The 15,654-nt window shown below is 45.1% G+C and overlaps 1 protein-coding gene across 1 annotated transcript; it reads right to left on the reverse strand.

The window, feature by feature from the left end:
* Nucleotides 1-296: 296 nt before the first annotated feature.
* LOC121307290 (beta-2-glycoprotein 1-like) lies at nt 297-11,397 on the reverse strand. Its single transcript, XM_041239478.1, has 9 exons — nt 11,232-11,397; nt 8,552-8,643; nt 5,905-6,051; nt 5,522-5,716; nt 4,108-4,213; nt 3,490-3,566; nt 2,776-2,955; nt 1,695-1,892; nt 297-679 (listed from the first exon to the last, which is right to left on the reverse strand). Exons 2-9 carry the CDS (start codon nt 8,619-8,621, stop codon nt 600-602), a joined length of 1,053 nt encoding a protein of 350 aa, XP_041095412.1. The 5' UTR covers nt 8,622-8,643; nt 11,232-11,397; the 3' UTR covers nt 297-599.
* Between the last annotated feature and the right edge of the window lie 4,257 nt (nt 11,398-15,654).

The following is a 15,654-nucleotide window of genomic DNA, read 5'->3' on the forward strand; positions in this document are numbered from 1 at the left end:
AACTGATGATGAACAGGGACATCTGGCCAGATCATGCCCCGCTGCCATGGAGTGTGAGGTGGCTGTGTGTAATTGGGCACCTGAGATGGGTAAGTGCGGGGAAAATGCAATATAATTCCTACTTCTTGGTGTCTGTGTTAATTTACTACATTCTTGCAGCGTCCTCTCTGTGTGCTGTATCAGAAAGACCTACAGATAGATCGACAGACAGTTAGATAAGCAGGAAGGTAGACAGATAGACCGACAGATATAAAGAAAAACTGACATGTATTAATGAATAGCAGACGACAAATAAATGAGTGTTTGAGTTTGTATTTTATTTATTTGAAGTGATTATATACAGACATTGTTGGTGCTTGTTTTAATATACTCCATTCAGTGTGAGCTGGGTCTCTGAAGTCCGAAAGAGAAACTCAATTTTGAGCATGTAGGGGTAACACTGCACTTGTGGGGTACAGCTTTCTTATTGCAATTATTTGCATCTGTGCCCCTCTCTGGCCTCTCCCTCTCTCTCTCTCGCCTCCCTGCTCTCCCTCCACAACACTTGGGGCAGAGCTTATTAAAATAATGTGTATGTATCTGTGCCCCCCCGCCCCCCCTCACTGGTTTCTCTCGTCACAATGATTGATTTCAGACACCACTCTGTTTGTGAACAGCTTGTACTGCAGCCATGTGGGCTCTGAAAGAAAGAAAGAAACACGATTGACAGTAGACGTTAAAACTCCATGCTGATTTGAACTCTGCTCTCGCCAGCGTAAGCACCAAACTAAGATGTAGCTTCACAGTAAACTAAAGTGATCTATCTGCATCTCCATCCATTTGCGTTGTTTTCCATCTGATGATGTAGATATCCTCCTGTCTGGTTTGGTTGCTGAAATGTAGTGCTGGCTCCAGGGATCGGCTCATTTTGCCTCCCCAGCGCATCAGCACACACAACGGCTGCGATGCTGGCTCCGGGGATCAACCCAGTGCGGTCTCCCCAGCGCATCAGCATGACAGCCGTCTGGATTGAACTAAGTAGGGTACATCTCTGGGGTCTTCAAGTGAGCACCTTCCATCCTCTGTGTTTTGTTGACTAGCCCACCACACCTCAAGAGGGCTCGACAGTGATTCTGGCGTCCCAGCATCACCCCCCCTCCATCCCTCACTCAGCTCAGCCCAGCTTACTAACCCGTACATCAACGTTGCTTTCTTTCTATTGTGCTTGAGATCCTCAGCCAGAATCTTTCCGTCTCTTCAATACTGACAGTGAAAATTAGGCTCTGCCTTGTAGATATATATATTTGTGTTTGGTTTATAAATATCTCCAGACAGGTGCAGTCATTTCCAGAAATAACAATGCAAATATAATAATAATAATAATAAAATAACAAATTGAAGAAGTTTGCTTGTTTTCCTGCACACAAATCTACACAGATAAACGCCAGGGGTCACAGTGACTCCAAAACATCTTATTTGTGCACCTGTTCTAAAAATAGACATCTCAAAATGCTCTGTTTTCTGTGTATAAGTTCGTGACCCATAACTTAGGAAAAGCCATAAAATATTACACAGAAAATGAAAAGAAAACCAGCATTTAAGCTAATTGGAAACTAGAGTCGAGTCAAATAGACCCAAAAACCTAATAGGAGGGTTAATGCATCTACCACTAATGTATGTCTCTAAGTGTGGGATGGCTTCTTCTAATGCTGTACCTTCATAGCAGGGTGGGAGTGGCAGGGTCCCGTCGAAGCACTCTGATTGGATGGGGTAGCTGCAGCGCCTCGCCTCGTCCCGGCAGTAGAAGGACACGCCCTCCCCGTGTTGCACCTGCCCCCCCTGCACCTCATAGGGCCACAGCTTCTGCTTGTTATACAAGACCCGGCTGCGTTGAACCGGGATTGCACAGCGGGCTGAAATCAGGGGAGAAAGCAGGACAAATCAGGGGACTAATGGGAGAAATCAACAGAACCCTTAAAAATATTACGACAGTAAATGTTCACAGTCATTTCCTCTCCCATTCTGTGCTTTACAATTCTTCCCTGTGCATTACCAGACCTCTCTGTGCTTTACAACGCTTCCCTGTGCTTTACCAGACCTCTCTGTGCTTTACAATGCTTCCCTATGCGTTACCAGACCTCTCTGTGCTTTACAATGCTTCCCTGTGCTTTACCAGACCTCTCTGTGCTTTACAATGCTTCCCTATGCTTTACCAGACCTCTCTGTGCTTTACAATGCTTCCCTGTGCTTTACCAGACCTCTCTGTGTTTTACAATGCTTCCCTCTGCTTTACCAGACCTCTCTGTGCTTTACAATGCTTCCCTGTGCTTTACCAGACCTCTCTGTGCTTTACAATGCCTCCCTGTGCTTTACCAGACCTCTCTGTGCTTTACAATGCTTCCCTATGCTTTACCAGACCTCTCTGTGCTTTACAATGCTTCCCTATGCTTTACCAGACCTCTCTGTGCTTTACAATGCTTCCCTATGCTTTACCATGCGGTCACTGTGCTTTATTACAGTTTTGTGTGCTTTTACTATGGGCCACTTTAAGGGAAATCAGGGGAAAATAACACAAATCTTGAAAAAGGAGAAAGTAAGCCAAAAATGCGTGCAAGACCCGCAGAAATCATGAAAAACCTTTAAAAACTAAAAATAAAATCTATGCCATCATCCAAGAACAGTGATGAATCAGGAACAAAAAACAACAGGGGCAGCTAAACAGCACAGAAAAGGGCAGAAAGATCATTATAATAACCGGGTATAAAATACGAGAAACACTAAATGACGAAAAATCACCTCGGCAGAAGGGGGTCGGGCTCCAGGTGCCGTTTGATTGGCAGATGACGCGGTTGGAGCCGTCCAATAGGAAGCCCTTCCTGCAGAGGTAGTAGATGACCTCCCCGGCCTCATACTGCTTCCTCTGAACAGCAACCAGGTAACCATGGGAGAGCTCGAGAGGAGGGGAGCAGTGCACCGCTGGGATACAGAGAGAAACAGAGAGAGAGAGAGAGAGAGAGAGAGAGAGGAGTGAGAGGAGACACACACACACACACACTGTGTGACTGTATCTAACACACACGCGCACACACACACACACACAGACACACACACACTGACACACAGACACACACTGACACACAGACACACACACTAACATAGACACACAGACACACACACTAACATAGACACACTGACACACACACTAACATAGACACACTGACACATAGACACACACACACTGACACACACTCACACACACACACACACACACACACACACACACACACACACACACAGACACACAGACACACACACTAACATAGACACACTGACACATAGACACACACACACTGACACACACTCACACACACACACACACACACACACACACACACACACACACACACACACACACACACACACACACACACACACACACACACACACACACACTGACGCACACTCACACACACACACACACACACACACACACACACAGACTAGACTCACGTCTGCAAATCGGCTCAGGATGTTTCCAGGTTTGGTTTTCTTGGCAGTAATTCTCAGAGACGCCTTGCAGCTCAAAACTGAGGAGAAAAGTCAGAGAAATCAAGGAAATCAGCAACCAGGAAAAATATCACAGAGGATTTGAAATCTGAAAAAAAAAAATGGATCTCCAATAGACACACAGAAGCACTACAGTGGCAATGCCGACAGACAGACAGCTTTGGTTAGCAGTCCTAATTAAAGAGTGACAGTGTGGTCCAGTGGTTAAAATCCATGGCTTGTAACCAGAAAGTCATGGGTTCAAATCCCACCTCTGCCACTGTCTGACTCACTGTGTGACCCTCAGCAAGTCACTTCACCTCCTTGTGTTGATATTAAATCAACGTCCTATTGGAAGTGACTCCACATATAATGCACAGATCACAGCCTGCCTCTGTAAAGCGCTTTGTGATGGGAGTCCACTGTGAAAGGCGCTATATAAAAATAAAGATGTCATGGTTATTATAATGTATTAAAGGTGAGTACGAGGTGAGATAATGGATTTTACAGATGATTAGCACTCCCTCGGGTTGGGCACTGGTAATGTTAATACACTGTGGTACACTGTGACGTCATTCTCACCCCGAGTTGCAGCTGTAGTTGATAGTTGCTCCAGCTGTGAATCTGCCCCCGCTGTTGAACCCGTTCTCTATCTGCCCAGGGGTGGGGCAAGTCTCTGTCAGTTCAGCTAAAGAAAAAAGAGATTACAAAACACTTGGAAACCAAAATGAAGCGTTCCTGCTGATCCACTGATAGAGGCACTGTGATGTATTTGTAGCTACAATATTCATCACACAGCTCTCAAACGAGATTCAACACACAGCTCTCAAACGAGATTCAACACACAGCTCTCAAACGAGATTCAACACACAGCTCTCAAACGAGATTCAACACACAGCTCTCAAACGAGATTCATCACACAGCCCTCAAACGAGATTCATCACACAGCTCTCAAACGAGATTCAACACACAGCTCTCAAACGAGATTCAACACACAGCCCTTCAACACACAGCCCTCAAACGAGATTCAACACACAGCTCTCAAACGAGATTCAACACACAGCACTCAAACGAGATTCATCACACAGCCCTCAAACGAGATTCAACACACAGCCCTCAAACGAGATTCAACACACAGCTCTCAAACGAGATTCAACACACAGCTCTCAAACGAGATTCAACACACAGCCCTCAAACGAGATTCAACACACAGCTCTCAAACGAGATTCAACACACAGCTCTCAAACGAGATTCAACACACAGCCCTCAAACGAGATTCAACACACAGCCCTCAAACGAGATTCAACACACAGCTCTCAAACGAGATTCAACACACAGCTCTCAAACGAGATTCAACACACAGCTCTCAAACGAGATTCATCACACAGCTCTCAAACGAGATTCAACACACAGCTCTCAAACGAGATTCAACACACAGCTCTCAAACGAGATTCAACACACAGCTCTCAAACGAGATTCAACACACAGCTCTCAAACGAGATTCAACACACAGCTCTCAAACGAGATTCAACACACAGCTCTCAAACGAGATTCAACACACAGCTCTCAAACGAGATTCAACACACAGCTCTCAAACGAGATTCAACACACAGCTCTCAAACGAGATTCAACACACAGCTCTCAAACGAGATTCAACACACAGCTCTCAAACGAGATTCAACACACAGCTCTCAAACGAGATTCAACACACAGCACTCAAACGAGATTCAACACACAGCCCTCAAACGAGATTCAACACACAGCTCTCAAACGAGATTCAACACACAGCTCTCAAACGAGATTCAACACACAGCTCTCAAACGAGATTCAACACACAGCTCTCAAACGAGATTCAACACACAGCTCTCAAACGAGGACAGGCCAGATTGCTAGCTACAAGATTTGTAACATTTAAAAACGTTTGCTACAGAATGTAGACAGGACACACCCTTGCAAAAGACAGAGAGGGGACATCTAGACAGACATTGAGACTTACACACAGAAACACAGTTAGGCTCCGCCCCGCTCCAGTGTCGATCCCCTTGGCAACGGCGAATCAGAACCTGGCGCCCGTCGGCCATCACAAATCCTTCCTGACAGCTCACCTCGATGAGAGCAGAGAACGAGGGAGAGGGGGAGAGGAGGAGAGAGACAGAGTGAGGGGAGGAGAGGGGCCAAGGGCAGGAGCGAGCTGGAGAGAGGAGAGAGTAGACGAGAGGAGACAGGAAGAAAGAGGAGAGAGAGGGAAGAGAAAGAGAGGCGATATGAGAGAAAGAGGAGAGTAGCTATATTATCAGATATATTAATAGACTCAATTGAAAAATATGTCAGCAAAATGCACATTTTCCCCTCAATACAAAATTGCATTGTTTCTCCCACCTGGTGTCACACAGCTCCACCCACACTCTCCGTCACAGAGACACTTCCTCCTGATTGGACAGTCCTGGTCCTGGAGACAGGCCTTCGGGCAGCCACGCCCCCTTTCTGAAGGCCCAGCCCTCTCAGGACAGGGCTCCGTCTCCTGGGCTGAAGCAGGGGATAAAAACACATAATATTCAGAGTTGGAAGAGAGAGAATGAAACGTATAAAAGCAACTCTACTATATATACATATTGATCCCAGAATCTCATCAAGCAGCTTCTTGAAGGATCCCAGGGTGTCGGCTTCAACAACATTACTGGGGAGTTGATTCCAGACCCTCACGATTCTCTGTGTAAAAAAGTGCCTCTTATTTTCTGTTCTGAATGCCCCTTTGTCTAATCTCCATTTGTGACCCCTGGTCCTTGTTTCTTTTTTCAGGTCGAAAAAGTCCCTTGGGTCGACATTGTCAGTACCCATGTGCCCGTCGCTCCCACATCTGTGACACTGACAATGCAAAAACAATGTTATCAGTGCCATCAAGTCTACATTTCAGAGCAGGGGCGCTGGAACAATTTTTATAGTTGGGGTGCTGAAAACAAAACCGTAACCCTGTATATGATGAAGCCACACAAAAATAAATTATACTAATCTTCCCAGTTAGATCTTTCTTTATTATTTTAAATGCAAACCCACCATGTAACTCAGCTGACTTAAAGTTAGTTCTACTTTATTTTTCTTAAAGGAGATGCTGCAAGACCATTGAATGCAGACCTCCACCGTCACTGCGCTCCTTCTTCTACGCCTTCCACATCAGCAGCTCCTTCTTCTACGCCTTCCACATCAGCAGCTCCTTCCTCTACACCTTCCACATCAACAGCTCCTTCCTCTACACCTTCCACATCAGCAGCTCCTTCCTCTACACCTTCCACATCAGCAGCTCCTTCCTCTACACCTTCCACATCAGCAGCTCCTTCCTCTACACCTTCCACATCAGCAGCTCCTTCCTCTACACCTTCCACATCAGCAGCTCCTTCCTCTACACCTTCCACATCAGCAGCTCCTTCCTCTACACCTTCCACATCAGCAGCTCCTTCCTCTACACCTTCCACATCAGCAGCTCCTTCCTCTACTCCTTCCACATCAGCAGCTCCTTCCTCTACACATCAGCAGCTCCTTCCTCTACATCAGCAGCTCCTTCCTCCACACCTTCCACATCAACAGCTCCTTCCTCTACACCTTCCACATCAGCAGCTCCTTCCTCTACACCTTCCACATCAGCAGCTCCTTCCTCTACACCTTCCACATCAGCAGCTCCTTCCTCTACGCCTTCCACATCAGCAGCTCCTTCCACACATCAGCAGCTCCTTCCTCTACACCTTCCACATCAGCAGCTCCTTCCTCTACACCTTCCACATCAGCAGCTCCTTCCTCTACACCTTCCACATCAGCAGCTCCTTCCTCTACACCTTCCACATCAGCAGCTCCTTCCTCCACACCTTCCACATCAGCAGCTCCTTCCTCTACACCTTCCACATCAGCAGCTCCTTCCAATCTGAACCAGCAGATCACACCATGCCATACAGAAGATGGAGCCACTAATCTACCAAAGAAACCCTCCATAACTCCAAAAGACAAAGATAAAAAAAAGAAAGTCATCCATGAAAGGAAATGCTAACCCTCCTAAGAAATTGTTTCAAAAGGAGAAGAAAAGTCAGCGTAAGGGCTACTGCACTGGCACAGTACTGAAAGAAAAAGGACAAGGACAACGATTATGAAATCAGCTTCTCGTGTGCTAGCAGAAAAAATGTCTGGCAAGTTTCTAACGCCAGAAATTCCAGATATCTTATCAGTAAATGGAGAAAGAGTCAGGGCCACATTGCCAAGGACAGTGTTCTCCGGGCACATTAGACGCCAGATGGGAAGCGTGTTTAATAAATGGTGTTATGTAAATGAAACGGATGGCGTCCTGTTTAAGCCATTGCCCTGTATCTGGGCCTCTCACACACATTGACTCATTCTGCCCCATGCACTGTCTCAAAGTACCCCACTAGAGGGGCACAGTGAGATGAGTTGTGGTCACTCATTCACTAGCTAATGTCACTTTTGCACATAAATAACTTCATAGCTTATAGCCTGACACTGAAAGGGTTTTTTAATCTCTCAAGCATTACACTTTCCCCTATGCTTCTATATCTTTGAAACACTCCAGTTTTATAAAGGAAACTGCAAATAGTAATTGGAAATGCTAATTCCATATTTCAGTTATAGACTATAGGAGCTTCGTTTTTCAGTACATTCACAGGAAGCAAAATTATACAGTGGAGCAAAAACTTTCTTTCATAGAGTGTAAACTGTGGAGGATGGAAGAGGCAGGAAAGTCGTATTATTATTATTATTATTATTATTATTATTATTATTATTAATGTTAATATTATTATTAATATTAAATAGGGCTATGTTAACACAAAAATAACAAAACTTTAGAAAACAAAATTAAAAAAAAAAAAGCGACACACCTTTCCACAGCGCCCACTCGTCTCCTTCCCATCCACACCCAGCACTCACTGTGTTAGACACAACAGGTAGACAGACAGACAGATAGATAGATAAATAGATAGATAGATAGATAGATAGATAGATAAAGTTAATGTACAATTCTTCTTACCCTCTGGTTGTAAAATGTTCGTTCCCAAAAAAATTAGAAAGATCAGGTTTAACCTGCGTGCCATCTTCATAATGTCAGTCTGCTTCACAAACCTAACGCAGAGTAATACAGACACAGTGAGCGAGGGAGAGAGAGCAAGGGAGATGCGAGGAGGGGGAGAGGAGGGGGGGAGAGAGCAGGGGAGAGGCAAGGCAAGGATGAGGAGAGGAAAGGCAAGGAGGGGGGGAGAGAGTAGGGGAGAGGAGAGGAGGGGGACACAGCAGGGGAGAGGCGAGGAGAGGGGAGAGAACAGGGGAGAGGCGAGGAAGGGGGAAGGCGAGGAGGGGGGAGAGGCGAGTAGGAGGACAGAGCAGAGGTGAGGAGGGGGAGAGAGCAGGAGAGAGGCAAGGTGGGGGAAGTTGAGGAGAGACAGATTCAAGACAGGGTACGAGAGGAGGGGCGAGGGGATAAGCATGATTATTATGCTCTTGAGTTCAAGAAAGAGACGGTTTCTTGATAAGAGGATGAAGGAACATTTAAAGGAAAGATAACAGAACCGTGTGCCCAGTCTAAGCGAGTTTTCATATAGATAGAAATGGTCAATGTATCATCTGTACATTTGCTACATTAGCTTGAAGATGCTTTTGTGGCTTGTCCTGCCAATAAGACAGTTATTGGCACTAAATTGAGTGGAATTGAGAGATGGATGGAGCGAGAGGGAGGGCAGGCTCAGCAGCTGTTTCTTATTAGGCAGAAGTCAGGACTCTGATAAACAAGACCTCCCGCAGTCTTTGAATTCCAAGAGCTGCAAGCTTCAACTTTTACCTAATTTTCAGTATTGAAATAAGCGTGGAACGTATTCAGAGTTCCAGCACATGCCAGACCTTTAAAGCGACACATATTTCTGGATCACACACTATCCTGGTTAAAAACAAAACAGCCAGCCTGTCAATAGCACCCTTCCCACACGCAGTTGCTGCACGTTTCATGGAAAGTGTTGTTAGAAAGACCTTCGTTAGGTAAGGGAATGAGACGTCCTGGTAAAGTCTATTAAAATGATTTACAGTGTGTGGAATAACTTCTTGTGTTCGAGATGTGAAAGTGTGACAGACAGACGAACCGAACCTGATATTCTGAACATGTTAAATTATGCTATTATCAAATTTCGTGGCGATCGGAGAAGTGGTTCTCAATCTTAAATATCTGTTGTCCAGCGTTGGCATTAAACATGGTCGCAACACGGCCCTTACCTCACTGCCATAGACGCGTGTAACACAGGCTAGATCAGCCAGCCTGTATAGAAGAAAAGACAGGGCCACCTAGTGTTCTGCCAACTTGGATCAAGTTTTGTTTTGCTGGCAATGGATTCACCTGCCATAGCACTGTCAATAGGGTGTACACCATGGGACTGATTCACCTGCCATAGCACTGTCAATAGGGTGTACACCATGGGACTGATTCACCTGCCATAGCACTGTCAATAGGGGACTGATTCACCTGCCATAGCACTGTCATAGGGACTGATTCACCTGCCAGCACTGTCAGCACTGATTCACCTGCCATAGCACTGTCAATAGGGTGTACACCATGGGACTGATTCACCTGCCATAGCACTGTCAATAGGGTGTACACCATGGGACTGATTCACCTGCCATAGCACTGTCAATAGAGTGAACATGGGACATGGGAGCACTGTCAATGATTCACCTGCTGATAGCACTGTCAATAGGGTGTACACTGATTCACCTGCATGGGGGACTGATTCACCTGCCATACCACTGTCAATAGCACAGCATGGGACTGATTCACCTGCCATAGCACTGTCAATAGGGTGTACACCATGGGACTGATTCACCTGCCATAGCACTGTCAATAGGGTGTACACCATGGGACTGATTCACCTGCCATAGCACTGTCAATAGCACACCATGGGACTGATTCACCTGCCATAGCACTGTCAATAGGGTGTACACCATGGGACTGATTCACCTGCCATAGCACTGTCAATAGGGTGTACACCATGGGACTGATTCACCTGCCATAGCACTGGGACTCACCTGCCATAGCACTGTCAATAGTGTACACCATGGGACTGATTCACCTGCCATAGCACTGTCAATAGGGTGTACACCATGGGACTGATTCACCTGCCATACCACTGTCAATAGGGTGTACACCATGGGACTGATTCACCTGCCATAGCACTGTCAATAGGGTGTACATTATTATTATTATTATTATTATTGAGTAAAATCCTTTTATTATATTTTAATGAACGACTTTGTTCAAAAAATATCTATAAAATACAAGTTAATGTAAAAGTCTCTTCACCAGGGTTTCCTGACCTCCATAGCTTTGTATGATGTTTGCAATCATTTAGAGTCTGTGTTGCTATTGCTTTTTCAGGAGCTGCTTTTCAATTCTAGCTACACTGCCATAGTTACTGTATTGTGAATCGGTACAGCCCTGGCTAGGACTACAGCTCCCAGCATGCCTCTGCGGCAATGGTGAGGGATGCTGGGAGCTGTAGTTGTTTAACTGCAATGCGCTGGACAATTGCAAACGTTCATAAAAAGCTAAAAAGAAATTTAGAAAGTGGTTCACGAGATATAACGTTCGGTAGCTCAGCCTCTTCACAATCCCTTTTTCAATCACGTAAGTATTTATTGAAAATCTGATCAACACTCCTGTAAATACCCACCCGGACCAGGATTTGCTATCTTTTGCCTTTTCTATCCTTTTCTTGGTGTTTTTCTGATTGTTGCTGTCCTGTTGAATGATTGGTCTCTTTGCCGTGTTATTTCTTGCTGCCGTCTCTTGCCAGGACCCCCTTCGCAATGAGATGGTGAAATAAAGCGGGAGTCCCGGTCAATAACAGCACTACAGTAATTTAATACAGAGGCTGTCATGAGCAAACCAACAAATCTAATTTTCTCTGAGGGTGCAGGTTTTCCAAGAGTTTCTTCCATTCTTTAAATAACTTCTAAAACAAACTTTTGCTGTTTTTATTGTTCATACTGCTTTTATTGTACTTTTCTTGTTAAAAGCGTCTTGGGATGGCTTGCCATGGAAGGTGCTTTATAAATAAAATTAGCTTTGAAAATGAGAGTAAGCATGTCACACACAGTAGGGTTACAACAGACCGGTAAACTGGGCCTCGCATTGAACGGGAAGGGAAGGCGTGGCGGTCAGAGGCCGTTATTTTGTGTTGATTTAATGTGAAAACAGTGCTGAAGATAAAATCACTCTGTTCAAAATAAGAAGCACTCTTTTAAAAAAAAAAAACTTTGCATAGTTTTAAAACTATTTATTTTTAATCCGAGTGTGTCAGTAGCGAGTCCTGGCCCCAGTTGAGAGAGAAACTCACTTCCAAATGGCTTATAAAATCAATGCTGGAGTTAACTGTCATTGATTGGGACTGCTTAGATAGGCTTGCTTGATTCCATTTGACAAAGAACATACAGGAATGACCAATAAAACGATGAAACACTGAACTTCACAACTTTACAGTAACATTCTTGAATGTTGGGTGTTTGGGTGGATCTTGTGATATTATAGACACTTCATCCAGAACCTCAAACACAGAATCAGAAACAGTGCACAAAAAGAAACAAAGAAAGTCAAGCAGAAGAAAAACATTTTTAAAACCTTCACCTCTACTTCACTTAATCAAAAACTAAAAACCAGAAAAAAACTAAGAAACTACATCAGGGCAATATGTGTGTGAGAGAACATGTTAGTTCCTTTGTATTTTCACATCTTGTGCTCTAAAAAAGTCATTAGCTGAAACTCTTGTCTACAAACTTGGCTTCCTTTCTTAGTTTCGGTTTTCTGACTGAGCGAAGTTCTGGAAAGTGTCCCCTCCTTTCTCTCTCTCCTCTCCCCTCCCAGTCCGTCATGGTGTACTCTTCCCCTCCTCCTCCCCCTCCCCCATGCACCCTGCTCAAGTGTCGGGCGTGGAGGCTCGCCTCTCTGAAAGTCCTCCTGCAGAAGGGGCAGGGGTAGCGCGGGCTGCCTTCCCGCGCGGTGCTGTGCGTGCACCGGTGCTGTGCCTGCGGCAGTGCTTGGCTAAATTCGAGGAGCTGTTGAACCTCTTGGCACTGGAAGGGCTTCTTACCGGTGTGGATCCAGTGGTGCGTGGCAAGGGCCGAGGCCTGCGTGAACGCCTTGCAGCACACAGGGCAGGAAAAGGGCCGCTCGGGGGCCACGAGGGTGGGAGAGGGAGAGGGGAGCGTTGTTTGCGAGAAGGAGCGTGGACTTAAGGGACGCTGCTTGGAAGTTTTTCTTCCTTCCTTTTTCAAGATGCCCTCGTCCAGCGGCCCCCAGGCTGTGGGGTGGGTTTCCCAAATCAATCCCGTCTTGCTCCTTGTCTTCCGTTCCTCTGGTAATCCCAAAGGATCGACAGAAGGGTGCTGAGATTTAATCTGGAAATCCCACATGCTACGGCGTTCAGGATCTGGGATCGATTCCTCCTCCTCCTCCTGGGTTTCATCCGTTGCCAGCTCATTCCCAGCTCCAAACCTGGCCAGGTATTTCAGCCCGTCCACCTCGATCAAGGTCGGGAATCCAGGCCGATTCTCAGAATCTCTGTTCTGGAAGCTGGAGATGGTCTCCTGCACGGAACAGCCAGCGGGCTCGGCCGGGACGAGCCGAGGGCTTTTGGAAGCATGGTTCTGGCAGGAGCCTGTGTCAGATGACCCGTAGCTGGACTGCTCCTCTCGGGACTCCACTCCAGGGCTGGCTTTTTCCAGGGGAGTTCGGTTGGCTGGTGTCTGGATCAGCTTGATCAAAACTGGGTAAGATTTCAGAGTGAAGCCATTGTGTTCCATTATGTCCCCTTCTATGTAGCACTCAGAAAGGTAACCAGCAGAGGAAGAAGAAGACGACAACAAATGGGTATTATTATTATAATTATTATGGATAGGATTTTCTCCTAAATCAGGAGGGATTCTATGGAGTTGTTTCAGCAGGGTTGGGAATGATACAAGATTCAGTCCGTCTTTGTGTCCTGTGAAGTGCGACGGATTCCGAGCCGCGCCATTCCCAGTTTTAGGAGTGGTCAGGAGATCTGAGATTTTTGTTCCCGTAAAAAGCGTCTCCGCTATGAATTCAGACGCTTTGCACTTTGAAATGGAACGTGACACACCCCCAGAATCTACTTCCGGTTCAGCTGCTGTAACTCCCTGGTTTCCCAAAATCGGGAAAAGAAGAACAGGAACGCCATTGGAATCCTCCAGAGTTTGGTCTGGGAGTACGGCGAACAGGTCGGTGGTGGTCCCAGTGTGTGTCTTGCATATTTCCTTCAGCTCAGCAAGAACTCCAGAGTTGACTTAGCCATATGCTTTGGTGTGTTGTCGTGTTATTAACCCTTATAAAAGTTTCCCCATGTAAAAGCATAACAAAGTGAAGAGAGGTCTAGTAAAGCATAGGAAAGCACTGTAAAGCACAGAGAGGTGTGGTAAAGCACAGGGAAGCATTGTAAAGCACAGAGAGGTCTGGTAAAGCACAGGGAAGCATTGTAAAGCACAGAGAGGTCTGGTAAAGCATAGGGAAGCATTGTAAAGCACAGAGAGGTCTGGTAAAGCATAGGGAAGCATTGTAAAGCACAGAGAGGTCTGGTAAAGCATAGGGAAGCATTGTAAAGCACAGAGAGGTCTGGTAAAGCATAGGGAAGCATTGTAAAGCACAGAGAGGTCTGGTAAAGCACAGGGAAGCATTGTAAAGCACAGAGAGGTCTGGTAAAGCACAGGGAAGCATTGTAAAGCACAGAGAGGTATGGTAAAGCACAGGGAAGCATTGTAAAGCACAGAGAGGTCTGGTAAAGCACAGGGAAGCATTGTAAAGCACAGAGAGGTCTGGTAAAGCACAGGGAAGCATTGTAAAGCACAGAGAGGTCTGGTAAAGCATTAAATAAAAAACAAACCATGGTAAACTAATGCATAGTAAAACCATGGGAAAAGCAGGGTGGCAAATTTACTGTAGTTTTCTAAGGGAAAATACAGTATGCAGGGATTCAAATAAGATTTAAAGAAATCTGTTTCAATATTGCATTTTTTATTTTGCAATGTGATACTTTCTATTGTGATATTCTGTAACGTTATACTTTATATCGGTATATTTTCTAACAACTGAAAGTCGCCCTGGATAAGAACGTCTGCTAAGAAATAAATAACAATAACTCGTTTTTTTTAAATTTCCACTTTCCTGCTTGTAATTGTTTTTTGCGCTTTGTAGTCTAATTGCAGTAAACAGCGACACACTCTCCGCAGAAAAACTTTCTGTTTGAAAGCGCAAGCAAATCTGCTAGATATACAGACGGGCAGACAGACAGAAAGACAGATCGAGTACTTGAGCTTTTAAAAACAGACACTGAGAGCGCAAGTACCCTATTCAGATGGACTGATAACTACTTAAAGAGGCTGGATTTGTATCCTTGGTCATTTCTGTTGTTTCTGTTATAATGGTACACACCTTTCACGAATGCTTCCGGTCCGGTTCGGTTCGGTTCGGTTCGGCTCGGTGCCAGTTCGGCTGGGTCTACATTCCCATCCGGATTTTGGACAGGCTTTGTCTGACTCAATCTCCGACACGTTTTGTTGGGACCACCTTAAAGGGGCAGGCATGAGAGGGGTTGGGCTAATTCAGTGTCGGCAGACACTTTATTGAGAGTGTGTGTGTGTGTGTGTGTGTGTGTGTGTGTGTGGTCAGTCTGTTTTTCTGTCTATATATGTTGTTGAATTTCGTATTAAGATACTATTTCATTATATAATAATAATAATAATAATAATAATAATAATAATAATAATGGGTTTTTCATTTCTTTATCAAAATTTTACATTTTTAAGCTAATATCAATTTATTTTTATTTTTTTAAATATTACAGCAATCAATTACTTCCAGTATTGTCGCAGGCAAAATCAACCAAAGTATAACACTGCGTTTCTGATTCAGTGAAGTTCTGGATGATGAAGGCATTAAAAACATTTATCTGCTTGACTCTTCTAGTTGTAAGTTTCTGATTTGGTGAAGTTCTGGATGATGAAGGCATTACAAATTCAAATTGAAGTAATAAGAGGTGAGAGAATGGATTTTAAAGATGGTCAGCGCTCCTGTAAAGGGAGGGG

The sequence above is a fragment of the Polyodon spathula genome, chromosome 54 (assembly GCF_017654505.1).
Source record: "Polyodon spathula isolate WHYD16114869_AA chromosome 54, ASM1765450v1, whole genome shotgun sequence".
In the NCBI taxonomy this organism is placed as follows: Eukaryota; Metazoa; Chordata; class Actinopteri; order Acipenseriformes; family Polyodontidae; genus Polyodon; species Polyodon spathula.